General features: G+C 45.0%; 1 protein-coding gene across 1 annotated transcript in view; it reads right to left on the bottom strand.

Moving 5' to 3' along the window:
• Nucleotides 1–1,283: 1,283 nt before the first annotated feature.
• TEX264 (testis expressed 264, ER-phagy receptor) overlaps nt 1,284–22,859 on the bottom strand; it is a 66,856-nt gene continuing 45,280 nt past the window's right edge. Inside the window, exons 3-4 of the mRNA XM_068253007.1 lie at nt 7,556–7,715; nt 1,284–4,615 (exon numbers count right to left, since the gene is read on the bottom strand). Coding sequence (XP_068109108.1) covers nt 4,350–4,615; nt 7,556–7,715 — 426 coding nt within the window. The 3' untranslated portion in view covers nt 1,284–4,349. The remainder of the gene's footprint in view (nt 4,616–7,555; nt 7,716–22,859) is intronic.

The following is a 22,859-nucleotide window of genomic DNA, read 5'->3' as shown; positions in this document are numbered from 1 at the left end:
TTGATTTCAGCCATCGATCGATTCCATAGAATAGATTCTATCAAATCTACTTCTCGATCCATTTGCAGCCGATTTCGATCAATTTGATCTGACAGGATGGAAAATCTAGGTCGATCTGCTGCTGGCAGCAGATCGATGGCCCATAGAGTTGCATTGGATCTAATGGTCCAATAATGCAGTTAGATAGATTTAATTCTGAAATCTATTGGAAATCTGTTCCTAGTGTGTGGCACACATCAGACGGATTCCTGTCAGATTCAACTTGACAGGCATCTGACAAATCTATCTGATGGTCGAATCTGCTGCAAATCTATAATTGTATGCCCACCTTAAAGAGACTCAGAGCCGAGTAAATATAATAGATTTATACATACCTGGGGCTTCCTCCAGCCCCAGTCGCATGGATCGCTCCCACGCCGCCATCCTCCGCTGCCTCTGTCCGCCGGTACCGGGTCATCGTAACTTCGGCCAGTCTCAGCCAGTTTTACGCATGCGCAGGAACTCCCTCCGTCTTGCCTTGCACAAGCGCCTGTGCAGTATAGAGGGAGCGCACTGCGCTTGCTTCGACTGGCCCTGAGTGGGCGGATTTACGAGACCCGGTACGGTCGATAGAGAAGGCAGAGGACGCCGGCGTGGGAGCGCTCCATGCGGATGGGGCTGGAGGAAGCCCCAGGTATGTATACATCTATTTTACTCAGCTCTGAGTCTCTTAAAGGCCTCATTCACACCTAAAATGCAAACGTTTTGCATTTTTGTGTGTGCTTTTCCCCCTCCTGGCGCTCCACTGCGTGCTGCGTTTCTGTTAAAAGCGCTTTTGTAAGCGCTTTTCCAGAGCGGTTTTGTAATTCACTCCCTGACGCAAGTCAGGAAGTGAACTCTTTGACCCGGAAAATAATAAATACAATGTATTTATTCTTACCAACGCAATCGCTGCACAAAGTGATTTTGTGAGCGTTTGCGTTTTTTCCTATACCTTCCATCGAGACAAAATCGCCTAAAAAATGGTTCAGGCAGTGCTTTGCTGAGCGGATCGGAAATGAACCGCTCAGATGTGAACTCTCTCATAGGGAATCATTGCACAAGAGTTTTTAGGGCTATTTTGAAAATTGCCTGCGCTTGAAAAAAATGGCAGAAACGCCTCCAGTGTGAACGAGCCCTTAGTGTGCATTTTTCTTATATCAAAAAGTTGGGAGGTAGGTCTATCCTAGCACAGTTGTTGACAAGCCACACTTAAGTCTAGCAGGCTTTACACAGACACTAAATAACACTCAGACAAAAGTTGATCATATTGTAAAATATTTTATTGAAATGAAATAAATTAGGCAACCTTTGCTTAGACTGATAGATAAGGGAGAGTACAAAGAGGGTGATCAGACAGACAAGTGGTGTCCAGGGCCATGGTAGAGGCAGCGGAGAGCCACAGAATTATCTCAAGCAAATGGGTGGACAGCACTGAGGATTTAAGGCATAACTCCGGCCACAGAGGATCTCCAGGAAATACTCCATTCAGTAACAGCTTTCACTACCCAGCAAAGCTGCCTAAAGCCCCTCTATGTAATCAGCAGGTTGCTGGGAGAATTGTCGCCATAAAAAAAGAGTTGGGTTACTATTGCCGTTTCTTTTTCTTTCCCAGAAGACACCTTGTGCTCAGTTTCGACTTCTTGGACGTCACATGAAAAGTCAGCAGAATTTACCACAACAGAGAAACAGGCAACATTAACAACCTAACGGAGATTATAACTGTCTACTACCTCCTTCCACACACTTACTAAATACGCTTTTTGGCGCAGTTGTTTTTGTAAACAGCAATAACACCCAGTAAAGTGAATATGGCTCAAGGAATAGAAAGTTCTTACAACTCCCAGCATAGCATACTAAACACTGATACACTAATTTGGATGGGCTGTAATATACTAACAGCGAGGAGAACGCCAGCGCATACCACTAAGGCTGCATCTGAAATGACCACCAGCTCAGTGCGCAGCACCTAAATAGATTTTCTGCACACTTCGCATTCAATTCAGATGCAAATCATATGCAAATCTGCTACTACTCGCTGTTCTACCAAATGTAAGTTACACATGTTTTTGCTTAGCTGCTCCCAAGGTTTTAAATTTAGGTTAGGTCACTTGCCCAGAGGTCTGCCTCACCGTGGCGCAAGTGTCTAGTATAATATACTTTGCATGCAAACCATATTGGAAGCTAAAGTTCCTCCTAGTTTAATAAATGTTAGCACTTGTCTTGGATGCAGGGCATGCATTTTTCAGTCTGGCAGAGGCGGTGTATGCCTGTGCGATTAACCATTCAATTGCAGCATGTGTTTAGGGATGCGCAGCCTTTCCCCCCCATCTTTCCTTAACTTTGTAATATACTAACGTTACACTCAGAGACACCAGAAAGTTACGTCTGAAATTGATTGCCCTGCAGGAATGTCTGCACCCCCTCTACAAACTGCGAGATTTCCCTGGTGAACCATTTGCCTTTTCCACAATGGTGCGATTTCCCAGTAGGTGTGTCTCTGCTCCTCCTACACTGGTGAGATTTCCCAGCAGGAGTGTCTATGCTCCTCTTACACTGATAATATTTCCCAGCAGGAGTGTCTGTGCTCCTCCCACACTGGTGAGATTTCCCTGCAGGAGTGTCTGTGCTCCTCCCACACTGGTGAGATTTCCCCACAGGAGTGTCTGTGCTCCTCCCACACTGGTGAGATTTCCCCACAGGAGTGTCTGTGCTCCTCCCACACTGGTGAGATTTCCCCGCAGGAGTGTCTGTGCTCCTCCTACACCGGTGTGATTTACCTGCAGGAGAAAAAGCAGGGAATAGCTGATCACTAACACTTTTCAAACCACATAGAGAGGTGATCATCATCTCAACAGCACCAAGAAAGAGCTAATAGAGTAACTGTTGAAGGGCTGCATGTGGGCTCCTCAGGTCCTGGGTCCCTGGTATAGTTGGAAGCCTAACGCTGCCTCTACTCAAAAGAAAGCCGGGCAAAGGCTATCCTCCCTTCTCCAAGTAAAGAAGTTCAGTATAGCTCAGGAGCTTCTGATGTGCTTTTACTCTGCTACTATTGAATCTGACCTATGTCCATCCATCCTGGTCTGGTACGCGGTATCCTCCACTGGCGACAGATTACAGAGGGCCATCAGATCAGCAAATAGGATCATTGGAACCCCCGACACACACACACACACACACACACACACACACACACACACACACCTCTACAACTCCAGGCTGTGCTCCATGGCAACCGCTGCACCCCAATGGTCCCAGTTATTAATGTACTGCTTTATTGATATAGTTGTGCTACTTTTATTGACTTTTTGTACTGATATCTGCTTACTATTTTCTGTCTCTGTGTTATTGCCTTTGTTCCCTGTATGTGCCAAAACCAATTCCTGGTGCAACCTGTTGTACTTGGCGAATAAAACTGATTGGGATGGTTACAACCTCTCTGCATCCCCTATAGCCAGAGACAGATTTACCAATAGGCACTGTAGGCTAGTGCCTACAGACAGCCCATGTGTGAAAGGCGGCTCACTGGCTGCCCCAAGTGCTCCCTTCTCTCCCTCCCTCCCTTTGAAGAGTGAGAGCGGAGCATATATCAATAGAATCACCGGTACTGGAGACTAATTGTATTGGTTGGGGAGGGGGAATCATCTGGCTATCTATTAGGGGAGTGTGAAAGGGGGCACATATGATTGGGGCAGACTGCTAAATGGGGCACATCAGGCTGGCCCAGGGGCGTGGCATGTGTTAAGGGGGCGGGTTTAGGGCACCAGAGCTTATGTGTCTTTAGGCTCCTGAGCTGTAAATCCAGCCCTGCCTATAGCTATGCCACAAGTGCAAGGTTTGGAAAAAGTTATCTTACATGGAGCTGGAGGTGCCAGATGATTTTTGTTTGGGCATGCTGAGACTTTTAGTCCAATAGCTAGTGAAGGAATGCTGTCTCTGAGGAGAATATAGTCTTCTCCTGGGGCCATTCTCTCTTTTTATAACCATGATTTAAAGTACTCTCCTCTTATAGCCAGAGTAAGATCTCTGGACTGCCCATCTCTGCCCAGCTAATCCTCCTCGCCAGAGAATAAAAATATATTCCAAGCTGAGAGAGAAACATCTTTAAAAATAAATATAAAAAAAAAAAAGAAAAGAAAAAAAAAATCTTTGCCATTGATGAGGAAGCACGGCTGCCGTGTGTAAACTAAAAGTCGGATTTCTGTCTGCTGGAGTGTCAATCAGTGTCCGCCTACATCGGAGTCTGATGCCGGATGTGTATGGGTGGAAAGCGCTCACTAACTGCTACATTCCTGAGGAAGTCTACAGTAAGGCGTGGCGGCGGCAGCCTGTCACTCCTCCGGCTTGTCCTTGTCCCATGTATCCGGCATTTTACTCCATGTCATCTGAGTGTCCTGCTGGCTCTTCGCTCCAGACGCATTACCATCCACATCCAGCTCTTCAAAAGACGATGCGCTGGCCCCCGACTCACTGGGGCTCTTCTCGCTGTCCGTCTGCTCTTTCTGCGGGGTGGGTTCACCTTCTTTCTCTTCCTGATTCTCAGACACCAATTCCAGGCTGAGGGTTTCCTCTAGTAACAGCGGGTCCAGCTCTGAACCTGAAGAGTGGAGAAGAATAATCATGTGAAGCCCAACTTTTATTTTACATAAAGATATGGATCATAAAAACGTAATTTATATTAAATGCCCAAATCCAGAGTTGTCTGAAAGTAAATAATCCAGATTTCACCATGTTTAATGGACAAGCAAGGTGACCAAATAAATCTATCTGTACTTACCTGGGGCTTTTTTCAGCCCCTAGAAGTCATGTGTGTCCCTCGCCGCAACTCTGGTCCTCCTCCAGTCCTGCTGGTAGCCTCTTAAATATCATCAATGGGTTAGCGTCTTCTGCACATGTGCGGGCGTGCACCCCAGTCATTGGAAGCGGACTGTACAGCACAGCAGTACTGCACAGGCACAGTACACTCCCCGTGACATATGCACTTACACCTGCACATGCGCAGAAGACACCGACCCATCAGGGATACTTCCGAAGCTACAGCGGGAAACAGGAGAAGACCGGAGCTGCGGCAAGGGACACGTCTTCTAGGGGTTGGAAGAAGCCTGAGGTAGGTAAAGATAGATTTATTTAGTCGCCTCGCTTATCTTTTAACACAGGACTCAACTTAGAAACAAATTCAACTTACAAGCAATCTCCCGGAATGTAACCTGTTTGTAAGTAGGGGACCATCTGTACTCAAAATCTACACCTGTGACTTGTGACAAGTAGAGCTGTCACCCCCTTCCACAAAACAAGAAAGTTTTGTGCTGTATAGACTATCTTGCTGCACACTACAGATGTGCTTGTTCTAGTCATAGCAACAGCGAGTGTGTAGATGTTTGTGGATGAGTAATCTGTCATTTATACCTGAACATGACTAACCAACAAGTTTCTAAAATAAAAGGTCCTGCCCCTTCCCCTCAATGCAGAGCAGGATCATCCACCAGGCAACCTAGGCAGGTGCTTGGGGCCTAGTGGGTGTCCCTTGCCACCTTCTTTGACCTCTTCTCTTCAGCTTACCAAAAGGGGGCCCCAAATGTACTACTTTGCCTAGAGGCCCCATTACATCTTAATCCATCCCTGCCTCAACGTTTCAAATCACCGATAAGCAGGTCATGCAGCTCTCGAGTGGCAGCAGTCAGTGAGTTTTCCTTACAGCAGGTTTATAGTAAGCTGAACTTTTTGAAATGTACATGTAAAATTTAAAAACAGGAGTTCCACTTTAGGACTGTTCCCAAACTGCTATTTCTGTTGTCTCCCCTCCTCGGAGCAGCTTAACTCCCCTTCCTCCGTTTCCATGACTCCTCTGTCACTGATCCCTTAATTTTAGAACATGTCTCATGATGGCGCTGTCACAGGTGTGTCAGATAATACCATGCCATTTCTTGTGTCCCCGCCCCCTGGCGTGCGTCACCTCTCAGCTGCCTAATAACACACACAGATAATAATAGTGGGAGAGAATGAGGGGTGTCAGACGCAGCGTCCTGCACCCCCGCCTGCATATTAACCAGATCCGGCCCTCGCGTGCTCACACGGCTACCAGGACAAGATGATGACCTTGGTGCGCAGTGATGGCCAAGGGCCGGGGCAGAGGGAGACATGACGCGCTGAGGTGACAGTGACAGCTGCTGCTGCAGCCCCTGGCTGGTGACAAAGCTTCAGGGAGTCATTAAGTGCAAAATAATGTTAATTGTGCCTGACACAGCTGGAGGAGCAGGCACGCCGCCGTCCCAGTGTTTCAATGTCCCAGAACCCCCCCATTCCATGACGAGGGCAGGAAGAAGAGATCGCCAACTAGTCTGTGGGGTGCTTAAAGGAGAACCTCTCACCACAATTAAATAATGACTGTAATAGCCATCACAGCAAGCCGACACTCTGAAATGCTTGATCAGCTTGTTGGCTGTTTAACATTTTTTTCGTCACTCTCTAAGAATAATAATACCATTCTGATTTTTTATTTTTTTTTAAATTACGGAGTCACTGCTACCTGTGCATTACTCACATCTCCCAGCATGTTCTGCAGGCTCAGAGTAATCTCACAATACAACAATACAGAGCTCACAGCATGCAGACTGCGAGAACTCTCAGCATGCGGGGCAAGGTCAGAAAATTCCCAGAATGCAATGCAGGGGCAGACAGCTCATGGCATGTGGAGATAAAGTACCAGCATGCAGAGATAAAAAACATGTAATACAGAGCCACAGTCCTCCAGTACGCAGAGATACTGGAGTGCAGTGCAGGGTCAGAGAACTCCCAGTACACAGAGATACTGGAGTGCAACGCAGGGTCAGAGAACTCCCAGTACGCAGACATACTGGAGTGCAACGCAGGGTCAGAGAACTCCCAGTACGCAGAGATACTGTCGCCAGTGACTTCACCGGGCGCATAGGGTCAGTGACCTTCCCGGGGCATGGGACAGGGACCTCCCCAGGCATGCAACGCAGGGACCTTCCCGGGTGCACAGGGTCAGCGACCTCCCCAGGCATGCAGGGACCTTCCCGGGTGCACAGGGTCAGCGACCTCCCCAGGCATGCAGGGACCTTCCCGGGTGCACAGGGTCAGCGACCTCCCCAGGCATGCAGGGACCTTCCCGGGTGCACAGGGTCAGCGACCTCCCCAGGCATGCAGGGACCTTCCCGGGTGCACAGGGTCAGCGACCTCCCCAGGCATGCAGGGACCTTCCCGGGTGCACAGGGTCAGCGACCTTCCCAGGCGTTGGTCACGGACCTCCAAGGGCACACAGGTTTAGCAACCTCCACGGGGCCTGCAGGGTCAGGGACCTCCCCGGGCATGCGGCACAAGGTCCTCCCCGGGCATGCGGCACAAGGTCCTCCTCGGGCATGCAGCGCAGGGTTAACAACCTCCCCGGAGCCTGCAGAGTCAGGGACCTCCCCGGGCATAGAGTGCAGGGTCAGGGAACTCCCCGGGCTCATGGCGAAGGGTCAGAGAAGTCTCAGTATGCAGTGTACGACTGGCAGTAAAGGAGTCAGAAACTTACTTGTAGTCTCAACTGGAGGTGCCGGTTCCCCTCTCTCCTTCCGAAGAAGCTCCTTCATTTCAGGCACATAGAAGTCATCTTGGCGAGACAGTGGGCACATGAAGATGATTTTATCACCCTTATAGATTTCCACATATGGGTGAGCACACAGCTTCCTCTCCTGGAAGAGACAGGATAAGAGTTACATGAAAACTCCCGCACACTACTAAATACACTGCCTGCTGCATATATACGTAATGTACACTATCCAGTGATTCACGCGCCTCTGCCACGATATATACTTAGGATTACGAGAGAAACAACAACCTTTGTAACTTGAGCTGATGATACACAAAGCAGTTTGTCATTACTCCTCCCCATTGTCAGCCACGAGTATATAACTGAGGCAACATACCCCATGCAACTTCCAACAAGGGCCTGTACACACTAGTCCATTAAATGAATGCCAATTACTGATATAAGACTTGTGGCAATACGTTAGTAGGAGCTGCCGGTATGCAATGGACTCTTCCAATTTTCAGTGGTGCGTCTGCTTGCTGGTCTGGAGCTTCCCCGCCTCTCACTGAAACACACCACTACTGCCCATGTCTACGAGTTACACAATTACTTAAACGCAGACCTGAACTCTAGCACAACACACAATGAAAAGTCTTTATTCCACATATAGGTGCTGAAGAAATGTACTTCTCTGTGCTTGTTTGGGTAATCTACTAAACACATAAAGGAGGCCATACATCTATACATTTTGTGGCCCAATCAACCATTCAATTTAAATAATTTTATCTAATCAGATAAAAATTGGTGCCGCAACAATCATGACATATTACGGTGTTTGGGCAGCTAACAGATTTCTATCTGATCGTATTCGACCAAAGAGAGAGCTGTCTCTTGGTCGATCTGTCCATACATTTCTAGAAGTATCAGCACCTTAAGTAGACCCACAGCAGTGATAGTATACAAGTACAGAGTGACGTTACAGGGTAGGTATTTGCATACAATAGGGCAGTCAGGGGGTCAGACTGCTGAATTCTCACTGCAGCTAGAGGGAGACTCTGAGAGGCGGTTTCTCTTCTGCAGCCCCTGACCACCCACGGCCAGTAACAGCCACTGCTTGGCTTATTTAGTATGTCAGAGTTCACCTTTAATTCGCCTGGAAATTGTGCATGCATTTCAGCACATGCCAATGTAAATATTCACATTGTAGTGTTGCAAATAGAGCCAAGCTGTTTGCCAGCGTTCCAGGACTGTGGTCTCCCTGAATCTCTTTCTGCTCTTCCTTATGGTCTAATTAGCGTCAGGATCCCCGCTGAGCCCTGCGGAGGTGCTTGAGCCTTGCCCGGGAGAGCCAGGCTTGCTGCATTCATTAGGAGACCCCATCCGCTCTCCAGCTGTTGGATAACAATGCAGGCAGCGGTTACTGGAAGAAGTATTATATAGCAGAAGCTGCAATCAATAGAGATTATCCCACTGACATGTCTCACTTTCCCTGTATCTCATTTGTGAGCTGTCTGTCACAAGTGAGCGGGAGTACAAGCAGGAGCCGCCAGATAACGGCCGACCTGGAGAAGAATGCTGCTGTATGAGATGTTATCACTGGCTGGGGGCGATACATCAACACAGGTGCAATGTACACAGAGGCGGGGCAAGTGAAGTAGTTGTCCAGAGCAACCAATCAAGATTTCTTTTTTTATAACAACTTGTTTTAAAGTAAAAATGAAGCGATTAAACTCTCCCCCCCCCACACCCCACCTTTAATTCTACCTATTCAAATATGCCTTTGGGGAACCTCGGAAGGCTTTGGGAGCACTCATGTAACAGACACTTCACTGGGGGACAGCGCTGGAATGAGGGGACGGGGAGTCTTTCCCTCTCGACAAGTATCTGCAGCTTCTGCTGCATATTTGCTTTAAAAGACAACTGAAGTCGGAGGTGTATGGAGGCTGTCATATTTATTTCATTTTAAGCAATACCAGTTGCCTGGCTGTCCTGCTGATCATCTCCCTCTAATACTTTCAGCAATAGACCCTGAACAAGCATGCAGCAGTTCAGGTGTTTGACATTATTGTCAGATCTGACAAGATTAGCTGCATGCTAATGGCAATTGGCAGCGGGAAGTTGGCAGCTACAGGACCGCCTAACGTCAACTGGTGCCAAGTACTGTAGCTGCAGATTAGCGGGGATCACTTGCGCGGATGCGCCTGAGTGACAGCGCTCACCTCCGTAAACAGCCGGCCAGGGCGATCATTGCTGGCAGGTTGTTAGGGGAAGAAATGGCGGTTTACTTACTTTGTACAACGCTGCGATCTACCGCAGTGCTGTACTGAGGACAGCCCTGTCACTTGGCTGTCCCCTGGAGACTCACAGGCATCAGCTTATGAGAGCAATTGGTTTCTATGAGAGACGATCGCAGGGATTGGATCTCGGGGGGGAGGGAGAAATAAATTAAAAAAGTAAAAGGGAGCATTTTTATAAAAAAAAAAAAAAAAAAAAAAAAAAGTGGCAGCAGCCATCAGATGCCACCAACAGACAGCTCTGTTGGGGGCAACAAAAGGAGGCAAAACTCATTTGTGTGCCAAGGTGTATGGCACTGCAGCGAGCTGTTAAAGCTGCAGTGTGCTGAATTGTAAAATAAAAATAGCCTGGTCACTAGGAAGGTATAAGCCTGTGGTCCTCAACTGGTTAAAAGGAAATAAATATGGCAGCCTCCATATCCCTCTCGTTAGAGTTGTCCTTTAACAAAGTAAAATGTAACATCAAAAATAGGTCAAAGAACAAAAAAGTTTTCCATAAACCGGTATTGGGATTTTACCCAAATGAATTACAAAAAAATTAAACAGAGTTATAGTCTATCACTTACCCTTGCAGCAAAACTGGCAATAAACTTGGTATGAAAGGAGTCAAATAAAAAAAAAAAACTACAAATGGCAATACAAGGTCATAACTGATGCCAATTATATCAATATTGTCTTCTATACCAATCAGCTATAACATTCAACCACTGACAGGTGAATTCAGCCATGCAGATTATCACATTACAGTGACAGCTGTCAGCGGCGTGGCATACAGAATGCAGCAAGTGAACAGTCAACTGACATGAAGGTGTTGTATAGGAAACAGTATTCAATTAATAAGCAATTGTATGGATCTGAGCAGCTTTGATTAGGATAAATTGAGATGGTTAGACAATAAAGTGTGCTCTACAAATGGCACAGTACATAGATCTGGCGTCCTGATTTTGCTGATTTGGGATGGTCAGTGCAAATAATCCTGAGCTGATGCAGGACTAATCTGTATGTTAATTATGCATCTTGAAAACTGACCAATCGTCTTCCATAATTCCAAGCTCATACATAATCCTGTATCAATGTGGAATTATTTGCCTCTCATCGACCGTCCCTAGTTCTCCATTTAGCAGCTAAAGCCCATCAAAAGTAATCCAAGGAAGGAAAACTGGTGAACTGGTAACAGGGTCATAGGCAAGGGTGGACCTACCATGAAGCCACCTGAATCACGTCATTCAGGCAGCAAAATCTAGGGGGCGGTGTTTGGACAAACAGTATGGGCCACATGGTATTAGCCTCCTCTCTGCTCTACCACCCTCTTTATCGACGCATCCCTGTCCTCATTGGACCGGTGGCATATGCGGCCACCGGTCGAATGAGGCCAACCGGCTTTGGTCATATAAGCACCCAAGGCTCAATGAGGTGTGTGGGGAGCAAAGACTAGACAGTCTGCGCTAGAGTAGCTCTTCTGAGGGATTGAAACAGACTGCTGAAAAACAAAAGTAAACCTGTAGTAAGGAAACTCTTCAGGTTTGATACTTCCCCAAGTAGAGGGAATGATCTGTATAGTATAGAGCCTTCCCAAACAGCCTGCCTTTGCCACAACACCCCCGGTTAACTATCTATTCAAAATTCCTCAGGCAACCTTTGGAACTCGCGTGCCTAAGTAGTTCCGAGGACAAGCGCATTCATGCTGCGCACTCGCGAGTCGGAACACGTGCATGCGCAGTTTCTAGCTCAGCAAGGATGATTGGTCACGGCTGCTGTTCAGAATGAAGTCTTAAAATGAAGCCCTTAAACCGAACATAAAATTAGGAGACTCTCTATGATAGAGGAAGTTAAACATGGAGCCCGATAAATAGTGTTATTTATTGGGCACCATCATTTAACTTCCTTGCCGCTGATCACGGCTTTTACCTATGCTGCCTAATGTGGCAGGGAGTAGCTAAAATTAGGCAGGGGGTTAGGGTTAGGCTGGGGGTAGTTAAGGCTAGGCAGTGGGAGTGGAGTGGTTAGGGTAAGGCAGGGGTCCCCAAACGTTTTGTGTTGAGGGCCGGGTCAACATACTTCAGACTTCTTGGGGGGCCAGAGTATACATAAAATGATGTAGAAGTCTTTGCGGGCCAGACAGTGAAGCATACCCAGGTGACAACCTGCAGTCTAATTGGACAGCAGTGTCACCTGATGTGGAATTTGATGGAAAACCAGCGAATTACTGGTTTCTGGCTTCCATTTGGATGGGTGGTGCCAGCACTGCTATTCTATATGCGGACCACCAATATTTAAAGATGTAGTTGACCGCATCTATAAATAATGTATTTTGCGTGTGGTGGGCCGATAAAAAAGCATGAGGGGGCCACATTCGGCCCGCGGGCCTTAGTTTGAGGACCACTGGGGTAAGGCATAGTGATGGAGTGGTTTGGGGTTGGGCAGTGGGTGTGGAGTGGTTAGGCATAGTGGTGAAGTGGTTAGGGTTAGGCAGCAGGGGTGAAGTGGTTAGGGTTAGGCAGCAGGGGTGGAGTGGTGAAGGTTAGGCAGCAGGGGGGTCTAGGGGTTAAGCATAGGCAGAAAAAGGGTTCCGTGTAGGCAGGGGTGTAGTTATACATTACCTGGTCCTGGCAATCGCATCTTCTCCACTTCCTAGTTAGTTTGCAGCTGCTCTGCAGCCAGCCAATTACCATGTGTCTTCAGTCTTCACATAGGGATGGGCTGGTTGAAGGACTCCTGCAAACATGAAGTGGAGGAGATGGGAGGATTGCCAGGATGAGGGAATGTAGAATGTTAGATGCCGGTAATGACATCTTGTTACTAACGTTTAGTCTTGTTACTAAATAATGTTGGTAACAAGACATAATCTTGGTGCATCGCCCTGCACCATTTTTTTGCGGCACTATTTTTAAATGTATCCAGTCTGACTGCAGCCAAATTGTCACTTAGTGCCCTGGATTCTTAACCCTTACAGTGAGGAAAAAAAAAAACCACAGGTTAGCACTATGTAGGTTTGTTTACACACACAAATTTATCTCTTCACTTTACAGGTCACTTCAGATACTCTTTAAAGGACAACTGAACTGAGAAGGATATAGGAGCTGCCATATTTATTTCCTTTTAAACAATACCAGTTGCCTGGCAGTCCTGCTGATCTATTTGATTGCAGTAGTGTCTAAATAACACCAGAAACAAGCATGCAGCTTATCTTGTCAGAAACAAGTGATCTGCATGCTTGTTCAGGGTCTACGGCTAAAAGTATTAGAGGCAGAGGATCAGCAGGACAGCCAGGCAACTGGTATTGCTTAAAAGTAAATAAATATGGCAGCCTCCATATCCCTCATTACAGTTGTCCTTTAAAAAAAGGAAATTTACCATTTCACACGTTAAATTTCACCCACACCAGTTTCCCACGAGCAGTTTCTTAATACACGACGGTTGGATGGCCTTGGGAAGCATTAAACATTTATAGAGCACCAAGATAACCGCCGGGAGTCAGGCCCAGTAAAGATATTAAGGACTTCGGAGTCTGAAAGAATAAACGTAACTTCAGGGAACTGAGCCTGGAGGAAACGGCGAACCTGCAGGTAACGAAGAATATATGACAAGGGTGGTCAGGCGCACACAGTATCCGAGTGAAGGACTTAATCAGGGAGGTCTCTACCCACTGATACAAAAACCATCACACCTCCACCATACCACTGAGAAGAATCCTGCAATTATAACTGCTCTGAACTGGTTCCCTTGTGTGGACAGCAGGTGACTTGAGCTGCCGAAGATATAATCAGCCATTCAAGCCAAGCGTCGCCTGTGGATGGTGATTAACCACTTCAGGACCAGAGACATTTTCACATATTGACGCTGCTCCTAATCATTATCCAATAACTTTATTACCACTTATCACACCTAAATGAGAAATATATATTTTGTTTAGTAATTACCTTATTTTCTATGCATTTTAAACTGAAAATAAGGGAATAAATAGAGAGAAAAAAAACCCACACTATTTCTCCATGGAAATCTATTAAAGCTTTAAACAGTGCTAAGACCTTATTTTCAAAAACTGTCTTAACTCTATTCTACTACTTATCACTGTTAAAATGTTACAACGTGTCTCTTGTAGTTTTGCTAAGACTTTCCCAAGTTAACTCATAATTTTGAAAAAGACTATGTTGGATTGAGTTTGTCCCTACCTATTTTTTATGTGATGTGGGTCCAAGCTTTGAGACACACCAAAATGTATTCAACTCATCACGATTAAAATGATACCCCATGTGCCTCATTTAGTAACAAACTGGTTGTGCACTCTCCACAACTACACTGGACACATTTATATACATCCAGTTGTCATTAAAGGGAACCTAAACTGAGAAGGATATGGATTTTTCCTTTTAAAATAATACCAGTTGCCTGACTTTCCTGCTGATCCTGTGTCTCTAATACTTTTAGCCACAGCCGCTGAACAAGCATGCAGATCAGGTGCTCTGACTGAAGTCAGACTGGATTAGCTGCTTGCTTGTTTGTTTCAGGTCTGTGATTCAGCCTCTACTGCAGCTAAAGAGATCAGCAGGACTGCCAGGCAACTGGTATGGTTTAAAAGGAAACGTCCATATCTCTCTCAGTTTAGGTTCCCTTTAAGTGGTTAAAGGACAACTGAAGTGAGAAGAATATGGAGGTGGCCATATTTATTTCCTGTTAAACAATACCAGTTACCTGGCTGTACTGTTAATCTATTCGGCTGCAGTAAATTTTAAATCACACCAGAAACAAGCATGCAGCTAATCTTGTAAGATCTAACAATAATGTCAAACACCTGATCTGCCACATGCTTGTTCAGGGTCTATGGCTAGAAGTATTAGGAGGCAATGAATAAGCAGAACTGCCAGGCAAATGGTATTGCTTAAAAGGAAATAAATATTGCAGCCACCATATCCCTCTTGCTTCAGTTGTCCTTTAAGACGTCCACACTCGCACAAACCTTCACCAGGGCCAAAGGCAGAGCTACACACCTCCAATACATGTGAGACTCTGTAGCAAAATGTTCAGCCATATTTCTTCTATCCTATAAGTTCCTATACCTGTTCTAATGTGGTCTGTCTTACTGCAGCCTTTCCTAGTTGCACAGTGGCTGAATTATCTCTGTTATATAATCTAATATTCTTTCCTTTGACAACTTTGTCGGCTCAGGCAGGAATGTGCTGCTCTGCTGTCATTGGTAGAAGTGATACACACCCTTTCCAAGCCCCCTCCAGGCTCTGTATGAGTCACAGACTGAGCTCCTCTCAGCCTATCACATTCTGGTTAGCAGCCATGTCTTGTTTGTAAACACTGCCTAAAACTGGCAATTACAAGCCAGGATTGCAGCAGGGAGTGGCAGAAACAGCACAGAGGGGCCCAGGAGAACATAATGAATAGAATGGTATGCTTTTTATTGTAAGAATTTTAGAGTACAGATTCTCTTTAAGAGACTATCCCCATAATCAAAACAATATGGGTCAGCACCGCCCCCTCCTCCCTGGTTGAAGCTTTGGTCACACAAGATGAAGAAGCCCAACTGGAACAGGCTTTAGCATGGGGATGCTGCATCTTGGTTCAGTAAGGGATGATCAATGAGATGCAAATATTTCTGAGTTCATGCAGGATTTTGTACATTTGTATGCAAATGTGTGCAGCTTGAAAATGGACCAGTCAAGTCCAACCAAGGTTTAAATTGATTGGTCCATTTGACGGCATGCGATAATCATGAACACGGCGGAAACCTCCCCTCTCCGGCCGCTGTCGTTCAAAAGTATCGATTGCACAGAATGAAAAAAAAGGTAGGTTGATGAGGGGCAAGGTAAGGGCGTAGGGTGCGTACACACATCCAATTTTGAATGGCCAGTTTTACCACATCCATTAATGGTGGCCACTAATGATCCAATCTTTTTCATCCAATCTTATCACTTCTATGTAGTATAAGGGTAAATTGAGTGAAAATACTGAATGGATACTTCAGGCAGTTGCCTTATATTACATAGAAAAGGTAAGATTGGATGAAAAAGATTGGATCATTAGTGGCCACCTTAAGCCTGAGACCAACAGATTTTAAATACTATGGGCAGGTTGTGTAGGTAAGCTCTTCAACTACATTGAGGTGGTAAAACTGGCAACTGATTGGCCAATCAAAATTGGAAGCGTATGGGCAGTTTTCAAAAGTCCATGCAGCCTGAAGAGCTCTTGGCTGAGTTTTTCTTCTTTCACAGTGGAATGTTGCGTTTGATGCGACATTAAGGTCGCATAACGTGCCCCTAATGCAACACATTGAAAGACTAACTTGGACATTATAGTACATTCTTTATCCCTGTGTTTGGTGCGCCGTTTTCGTCGCACAGTGATGGAATGAAAACAGCGCATGCGTTACATTAAAAAAAAACATTACTGAGCATGTGCAACACACACAATGCAGCAGATTTATTGCTAAACGCACAGCATGCAGCACTTTCTAAATATTGCTACACACAACACAACGTGTGCACTGTGAATGTTGTACAGACTTAGTATTGCTGTGAGTTAGTCCACGTTAAAACATTTTCTAATGTGCGACTAACGTCGCACTGTGAAAGAGACCTTAAGTGATCTTTCTAACATCAGCTAGCCAGATACATCCTGTTTCAACAAACTTTTCCCCTTGAAATTTTCTTACAGGAGAAATTGTCTCATCCCATCTACAAACTATGTTTTCGGCACCCAGCAAGTGAAAAAGTCCTAAAAAGTAGGAAAGAAAGTGAATCTCAAACTTAATTAAGATGTGGGACATCCTATTTTGAGGATTTAACTGCTCACTGGGGAAATGGGGGGGGGGTGTCAGCGGTGGACAGCTAGTGTAATAAGGTGTGAAAACATCTCCAATGAGAAATCTTTGGAGAAAAGCATATTGAGTCAGGGTGAACCGGACCGATTATCATGGGGCCAGTATAACATCTGTACCAAGAGTTGGGCTTTAAAGGGAACCTGAAGTGAAAAGTATGTGGAGTCTGCCATATGCATTTCCTTTTAAAAATACCATTTGCCTGGCAGTCCTGCCTATCTACTTGGCTGCGGTAATGTCTAATCAGACCAGAAACAAACATGCAGCTAATCTTGTCAGATTTGACAGAAAACCTGATCTGCATACTCTTGGTCAGGGTCTACACACTTGATGGATGTTGCCTGTCGGGGATCACACACACACACACACACACACACACACACACACACACACACACACACACACACACACACACACACACACACACACACACACACACACACACACACACACACACACACACACACACACACACACACACACACACACACACACACACACACACACACACACACACACACACACACACACACACACACACACACACACACACACACGTCAGCTATGTAGCTGACAACATGGTGGGTTGCTATGCCAGGTGCGTATATGAGTGTGATGTCACACAGTGGGCGGGGGAGCAGCGTGAACAATGGGATTGGCGACGCTGAGGGCGAGTAGATCCGCCGGGTGGATCATTCACGAGTTGGGAATTGCCATACACATGCCTAATTATCGGCTGACGCTGTCGTTATTGTCAGGCATATGTATGGACCTTAAAAATATTAAGAGGCAGAGGATCAGCAGGATAGCCAGGCAACTGGTATTACCTACAAGGAAATAAATATGGCAGCCTCCATGTATATCTCACCCTGGGCTCCCTTTAAGGTTGAACTCTAGCCAAATTTTTTTTTCTAGAACAGACAGTAATAAAAACCCTTCTCCAGTCTATCAAACACACACACACACACACAAAATTTGGCAAAAGTTCTGTTTTAAAAGACTGTAATTTGGGGTATAAATGGATTTCTCTTGTAACATCTGCTGATATTTTGCAGCAGTGTGCGGAGCTCAGACGTCCTCATTGTTCTTCTGAGCAAATAAAGACATCTTGTTTATCACAGCCGGTAATAAGCGTCTAGCGTGATGGATGGTGCGCTGTGTACTTACATAGGAGACATAAGCAGCACTTTTCAGGGAAAGTTTAGCTTTCTATCTATAGCTCCGTCTCATGCAGAAGTGGAGAAGTGAGCGGGGGGCCGGACTGCAGCTGTTCACCCCTCGGTGCTGGAGACACCACAACTCACAGCAAAACTCATTAAAATTGCATTCCCAGCTGGATCTGACTCATTAAAATACAAGTTAGATCCTGACAGTCCAGGGGGAGGAGCGGGCAGGAGATCCACTGGGACTTAGGGGACTGCGGGGAGGCAGCGGCATGTGAGAGGACAAGCAACAGACAGGTGATGGAACAGAGAGCAGAAGTGAAGAAAGGAGAGGGATAGAGAGGGAGCAGGCTCTGCTGACAGTCAGGTGGAAATGTTATATAATATAATATATATATATTACACCACACACACACACACACACACACACACACACACACACACACACACACGTTTGGCAACCTTGTTATTAGTCATTGGTTGTTACAATAAACAATGTCAGTTAAATATATCATATAGGACCTAGGTTCTCAACATGCGGTACGCGTACCCCAGGGGGTACTTCTGATTGGTCCAGGGGGTACTCGGGCTTGATATACTTAACCAAGAATAACAAATTTAGAGATTTAGAAAATTATAATTCTTATTTAAACATCAAATTAGTATTTTAGCTAATTAAAAGCAATAATAAATGCTTGCACATTGTTTAGAACCAATTATCATGTACTACGATTAAATATATATTTGTCAAGGGGTACTTGTGATCATGTTTACTATGCTAAGGGGTACTCGATGAGTACAGGGTTTTAAAAGGGGTACACACTTACAAAATGTTGAGAAACACTGATATAGGAGACACACAGTGATATTTGAGAAGTGAAATGAAGTTTATTGGATTTACAGGAAGTATGTAATAATTGTTTAAATAAAATTAGGCATGTGCATACATTTGGGCACTGTTATTTTATTGATTCCAAAACCTTTAGAACTAAATTATTGGAACTCAAATTGGCTTGGTAAGCTCAGTGACCCCTGACCTACATACACAGGTGAATCCAGTTATGAGAGAGTTATGAGAGACTATTTAAGGGGGTAATTTGTAAGTTTTCCTCCTCTTCATTTTCTCTGAAGAGTAGCAACATGGGGGTCTCAAAACAACTCTATCATGGTTTAGGGGAAAGATACAGAAAGCTGTCTTGGAGATTTCAGCTGTCTGTTTCCACAGTTGGGAACATATTGAGGAAGTGAAAGACCACAGGCTCAGTTCAAGTTATGGCTCGAAGTGGCAGACCAAAAAAAAATCTCAGATAAACAGAAGCGACGAATGGTGAGAACAGTCAGAGTCAACTTACAGACCAGCACCAAAGACCCACAGCATCATCTTGCTGCAGATGGAGTCACTGTGCATCATTCAACCATTCGGCGCACTTTACACAAGATGTTGTATGAGAGAGTGATGCAGAGGAAGCCTTTCCTCCACCCACTACACAAACAGAGCCGCTTGAGGTATGCTAAAGCACATTTGGACAAGCCAGCTTCATTTTGGAATAAGGTGCTGTGGACTGATGAGACTAAAATGGAGTTATTTGGGCATAACGAGTGAACGTCATGCATGGAGGAAAAATAACACAGCATTCCAAGAAAAACACCTGCTACCTACAGTACAATATGGTGGTGGTTCCATCATGCTGTGGGGTTTTGTGGCCAGTGCAGGGGACTGGGAATCTGGGAAAGTTGAGGGACGCATGGATTCCACTCAGTATCAGCAGATTCTGGAGGCCAATGTCCAGGAATCAGTGACAAAGCTGAAGTAGCCCCAGGGCTAGATCTTTCAACAAGACAATGACCCTAAACACTGCTCAAAATGCACTAAGGCATACATGCAGAGGAACGAGTACAACGTTCTGGAATGGCCATCTCAGTCCCCAGACCTAAATATAATTGAAAATCTGTGGGTTAAAGAGTACTGTCCGTGCTCGGAAGCCATTAAACCTGAATAAAACTAGAGATGTTTAGTAAAGAGGAATGGTCCAAAATACCTTCAACCAGAATCCAGACTCTCATTGGAACCTACAGGAAGCATTTAGAGGCTGTAATTTTTGCAAAAGGAGGATCTACTAAATATTGATTTCATTTCTTTTTTGTGGTACCCAAATTTATGCACCTGCCAAATTGTGTTTAAACAATTATTGCACACTTTCTGTAAATCCAACAAACTTCATTTCACTTCTCAAATATCACTGTGTGTGTCTCCTATATGATATATTTAACTGACATTTTTAATTTTTTTATCGTAACAATGAAGCATACACTACACGATACATACATAGACATATGACCAAGGCTGTGGAGTCGGTCCAAAAATCCACCGACTCATCTAATTTGCATATTACAATTTTGTTGATTAACAGTATGTAACGTGAAATTCGTCTCTTAACTGCCAACGCTTAGGAATTTTACAAGACAAATGAAGTGAGAAGGATGTGTAGACTACTAGATTACTAGTACTACTACTAGATTTATTCCCTTTAGACTAAAACTAGTCCTTGGTAAGAGTACTTGTAAAAGGTACAGACCGGAACAAAGAACATCTATCAGGCCCTAGGCAATGTAACTGTGGGTACATATAAGAGTGATGTGCAGGTACTCTGCTGGGGAATGAGGAGATTCTTCCTCTATTACACATTCTTCATGCACAATCTGAACAAGGTTTATGGGTGACAGACAATACCTCTCTGTTCAATGTGCACAACATTCTCAGTGGATTCCCTGCAGCTCTGTGGGGAGTGCATATGTAGAGTATAGTACTACTGTGTACCAAAGTAAACCTGAGAAGTTTTATACATACCTGGGGCTTCCTCCAGCCCCCTTCAGGCTAATCAGTCCCTCGCTGTCCTCCTTCGCCACCTGGATCTTCTGCTATGAGTCCAGGTACTTGAGCCAGTCTGGTGTAGTGCGCATGCACACACTCCGCCGCCGGGGGCGTACTACACCTGCGCAGCACTATTGCGCAGGTGCAGAATGCTCCTGGCTGTGGAAGCGGCACGTAGCCAGACTGGTCTGACTGGCTGAATTACCGGGACTCATAGCAGAAGATCCAGGTGGTGGAGGTGGACAGCGAGGGACTGATTAGCCTGAGGGGGGCTGGAGGAAGCCCCAGGTATGTATAACACTCTTTTCATCCGTCTCAGGTACCCTTTAATTTGTAGTCACCAAACCAAATTTTAACAACATATCAAATTATTTGATTTCATGAGCAAAGAGTGCATACATTTGCATAAACCAGCATCAATGCAGAATTATTTGCATCTCATTGACCATCTCTATTAGTGACACGGCTACACATCAGGCTTTATTCTTACAGCATAGGACGTTATTTAGTATATACTGTATAAGAGATTCCTGTGTAGACATCATATATACTGTAAAGTCACAATCAGATATGTATATCTGACTTTAAAAATACGGGGACTGCTTTATTGAAGGAGCACAAGTAACTTATTTTGATTGGTTTATTTCATTTTTGTGGACTGAGCACAGCTATTACTGTATATATACACATTATTTTTAATGACTATTATCTGAGAAATAGAACATTTTATAATATTTTCTATTTTAATTACAGTTACAAATTCATTAGTCGGTGCATTTTTTCCCGCCTCCAGGCACCCAAAATTGCTCCGACTCCACAGCCCTGCATATGACTACGGTATGAATTAGATTGTGAGCCCATCTGAGGGACAGATAAGTGACAAGACAATATAGTCTGTACAGTGCTGCGTAAGATGCCAGTGCTATATAAATACTTAAATAGTTATTTAAAAGAAAACAGCCCGCCAGTACAGATCATTAGTATGCAGGTTGATCACTGGGAACGGTTGCTTAAACTGACGGGAGCTTGCGCTCATGCAAGCACCTGTCAGATCTCGTTCCTCGAAAGATGTTGCATATATGCGTCGGAGGAATAAGAACGCTGCGGACCGGCTGCCATTCTGCGTTAGGCAGTCCGCAAGAAGTTAAAGAGACACTGAAGCGAAAAAAAAATATATGATATAATGAATTGGTTGTGTAGTACTAGTACGGATAATTTCTAGAACATTAGTAGCAAAGGAAATATTCTCATATTTTTATTTTCAGTTATATAGTGTTTTTAGAGCATTGCATCATTCTCTAATATTTGCAGTTTGCACACTACTCAGCATTCTAAATGATTTTACAGAGCAGGCCAGTGAACTTTTGAACTATCCTCTGCAGAGAAAAAGAAAATACAATTTTGGCCTCAATTCACTAAGATCATGCTGGAGATAATAAGGCAAGAGAAAACTTACCTCCACACAGTGAGAGAGTTATCTTATCTCTTCATTCCTTAAGTTACCTCCTCTGTAGTTATTTTCACATGCAGTTAATTAACAGCCTGTCTAAGGCCACATACACACATCAGACTATAGTCTTTGGAAAATGAAAGATCACAGACCAATCTTACCACCCTTCATGTAGTATGAGAGCCATACCTTCACAGTCTTTTCTATGGAGCTGAACTCCCCATCAGAAAAAATCTTTGCAAGATGCTGCACAGACACAAAAGATCAGTAGCTGCAAAAGATCTGTTCCTGCCAAAAATCCATTCCTGCAAATTGCAATGATAGTCTATGAGATCTGCAGATCATCATACACACATGATTTAACTGACATTCATCTGCAGATCAGATCCACCAGGATGGATTTTCAGATCTGCAGATCTGCAGATGAATGTCAGTTTAGGCCCCGTTCAGACTGCAGAACGCAGACCGCAACGCATGCGGACCGCAACGCGTACGAACGCACGCCATCCGCATTCGTATGCGTTGCGTGGCTGATCCCATCACTGAAAAGTGAATGGGACAGCCATGCGTTTTTACAAAAAATGCGTGCAGCATGCGTTCCCGGACCGCACAGGTCCGGAACGCATGCAGTGTGAACATCAGACATTGCACTCTATGCAATGTCTGATGTCGTGCGTGTCGGCCACCTGCACGCATTTCCAA

The sequence above is a fragment of the Hyperolius riggenbachi genome, chromosome 9 (genome assembly GCF_040937935.1).
Source record: "Hyperolius riggenbachi isolate aHypRig1 chromosome 9, aHypRig1.pri, whole genome shotgun sequence".
Classification (NCBI taxonomy): domain Eukaryota; kingdom Metazoa; phylum Chordata; class Amphibia; order Anura; family Hyperoliidae; genus Hyperolius; species Hyperolius riggenbachi.
This window is presented reverse-complemented; position numbering and strand designations above follow the sequence as displayed.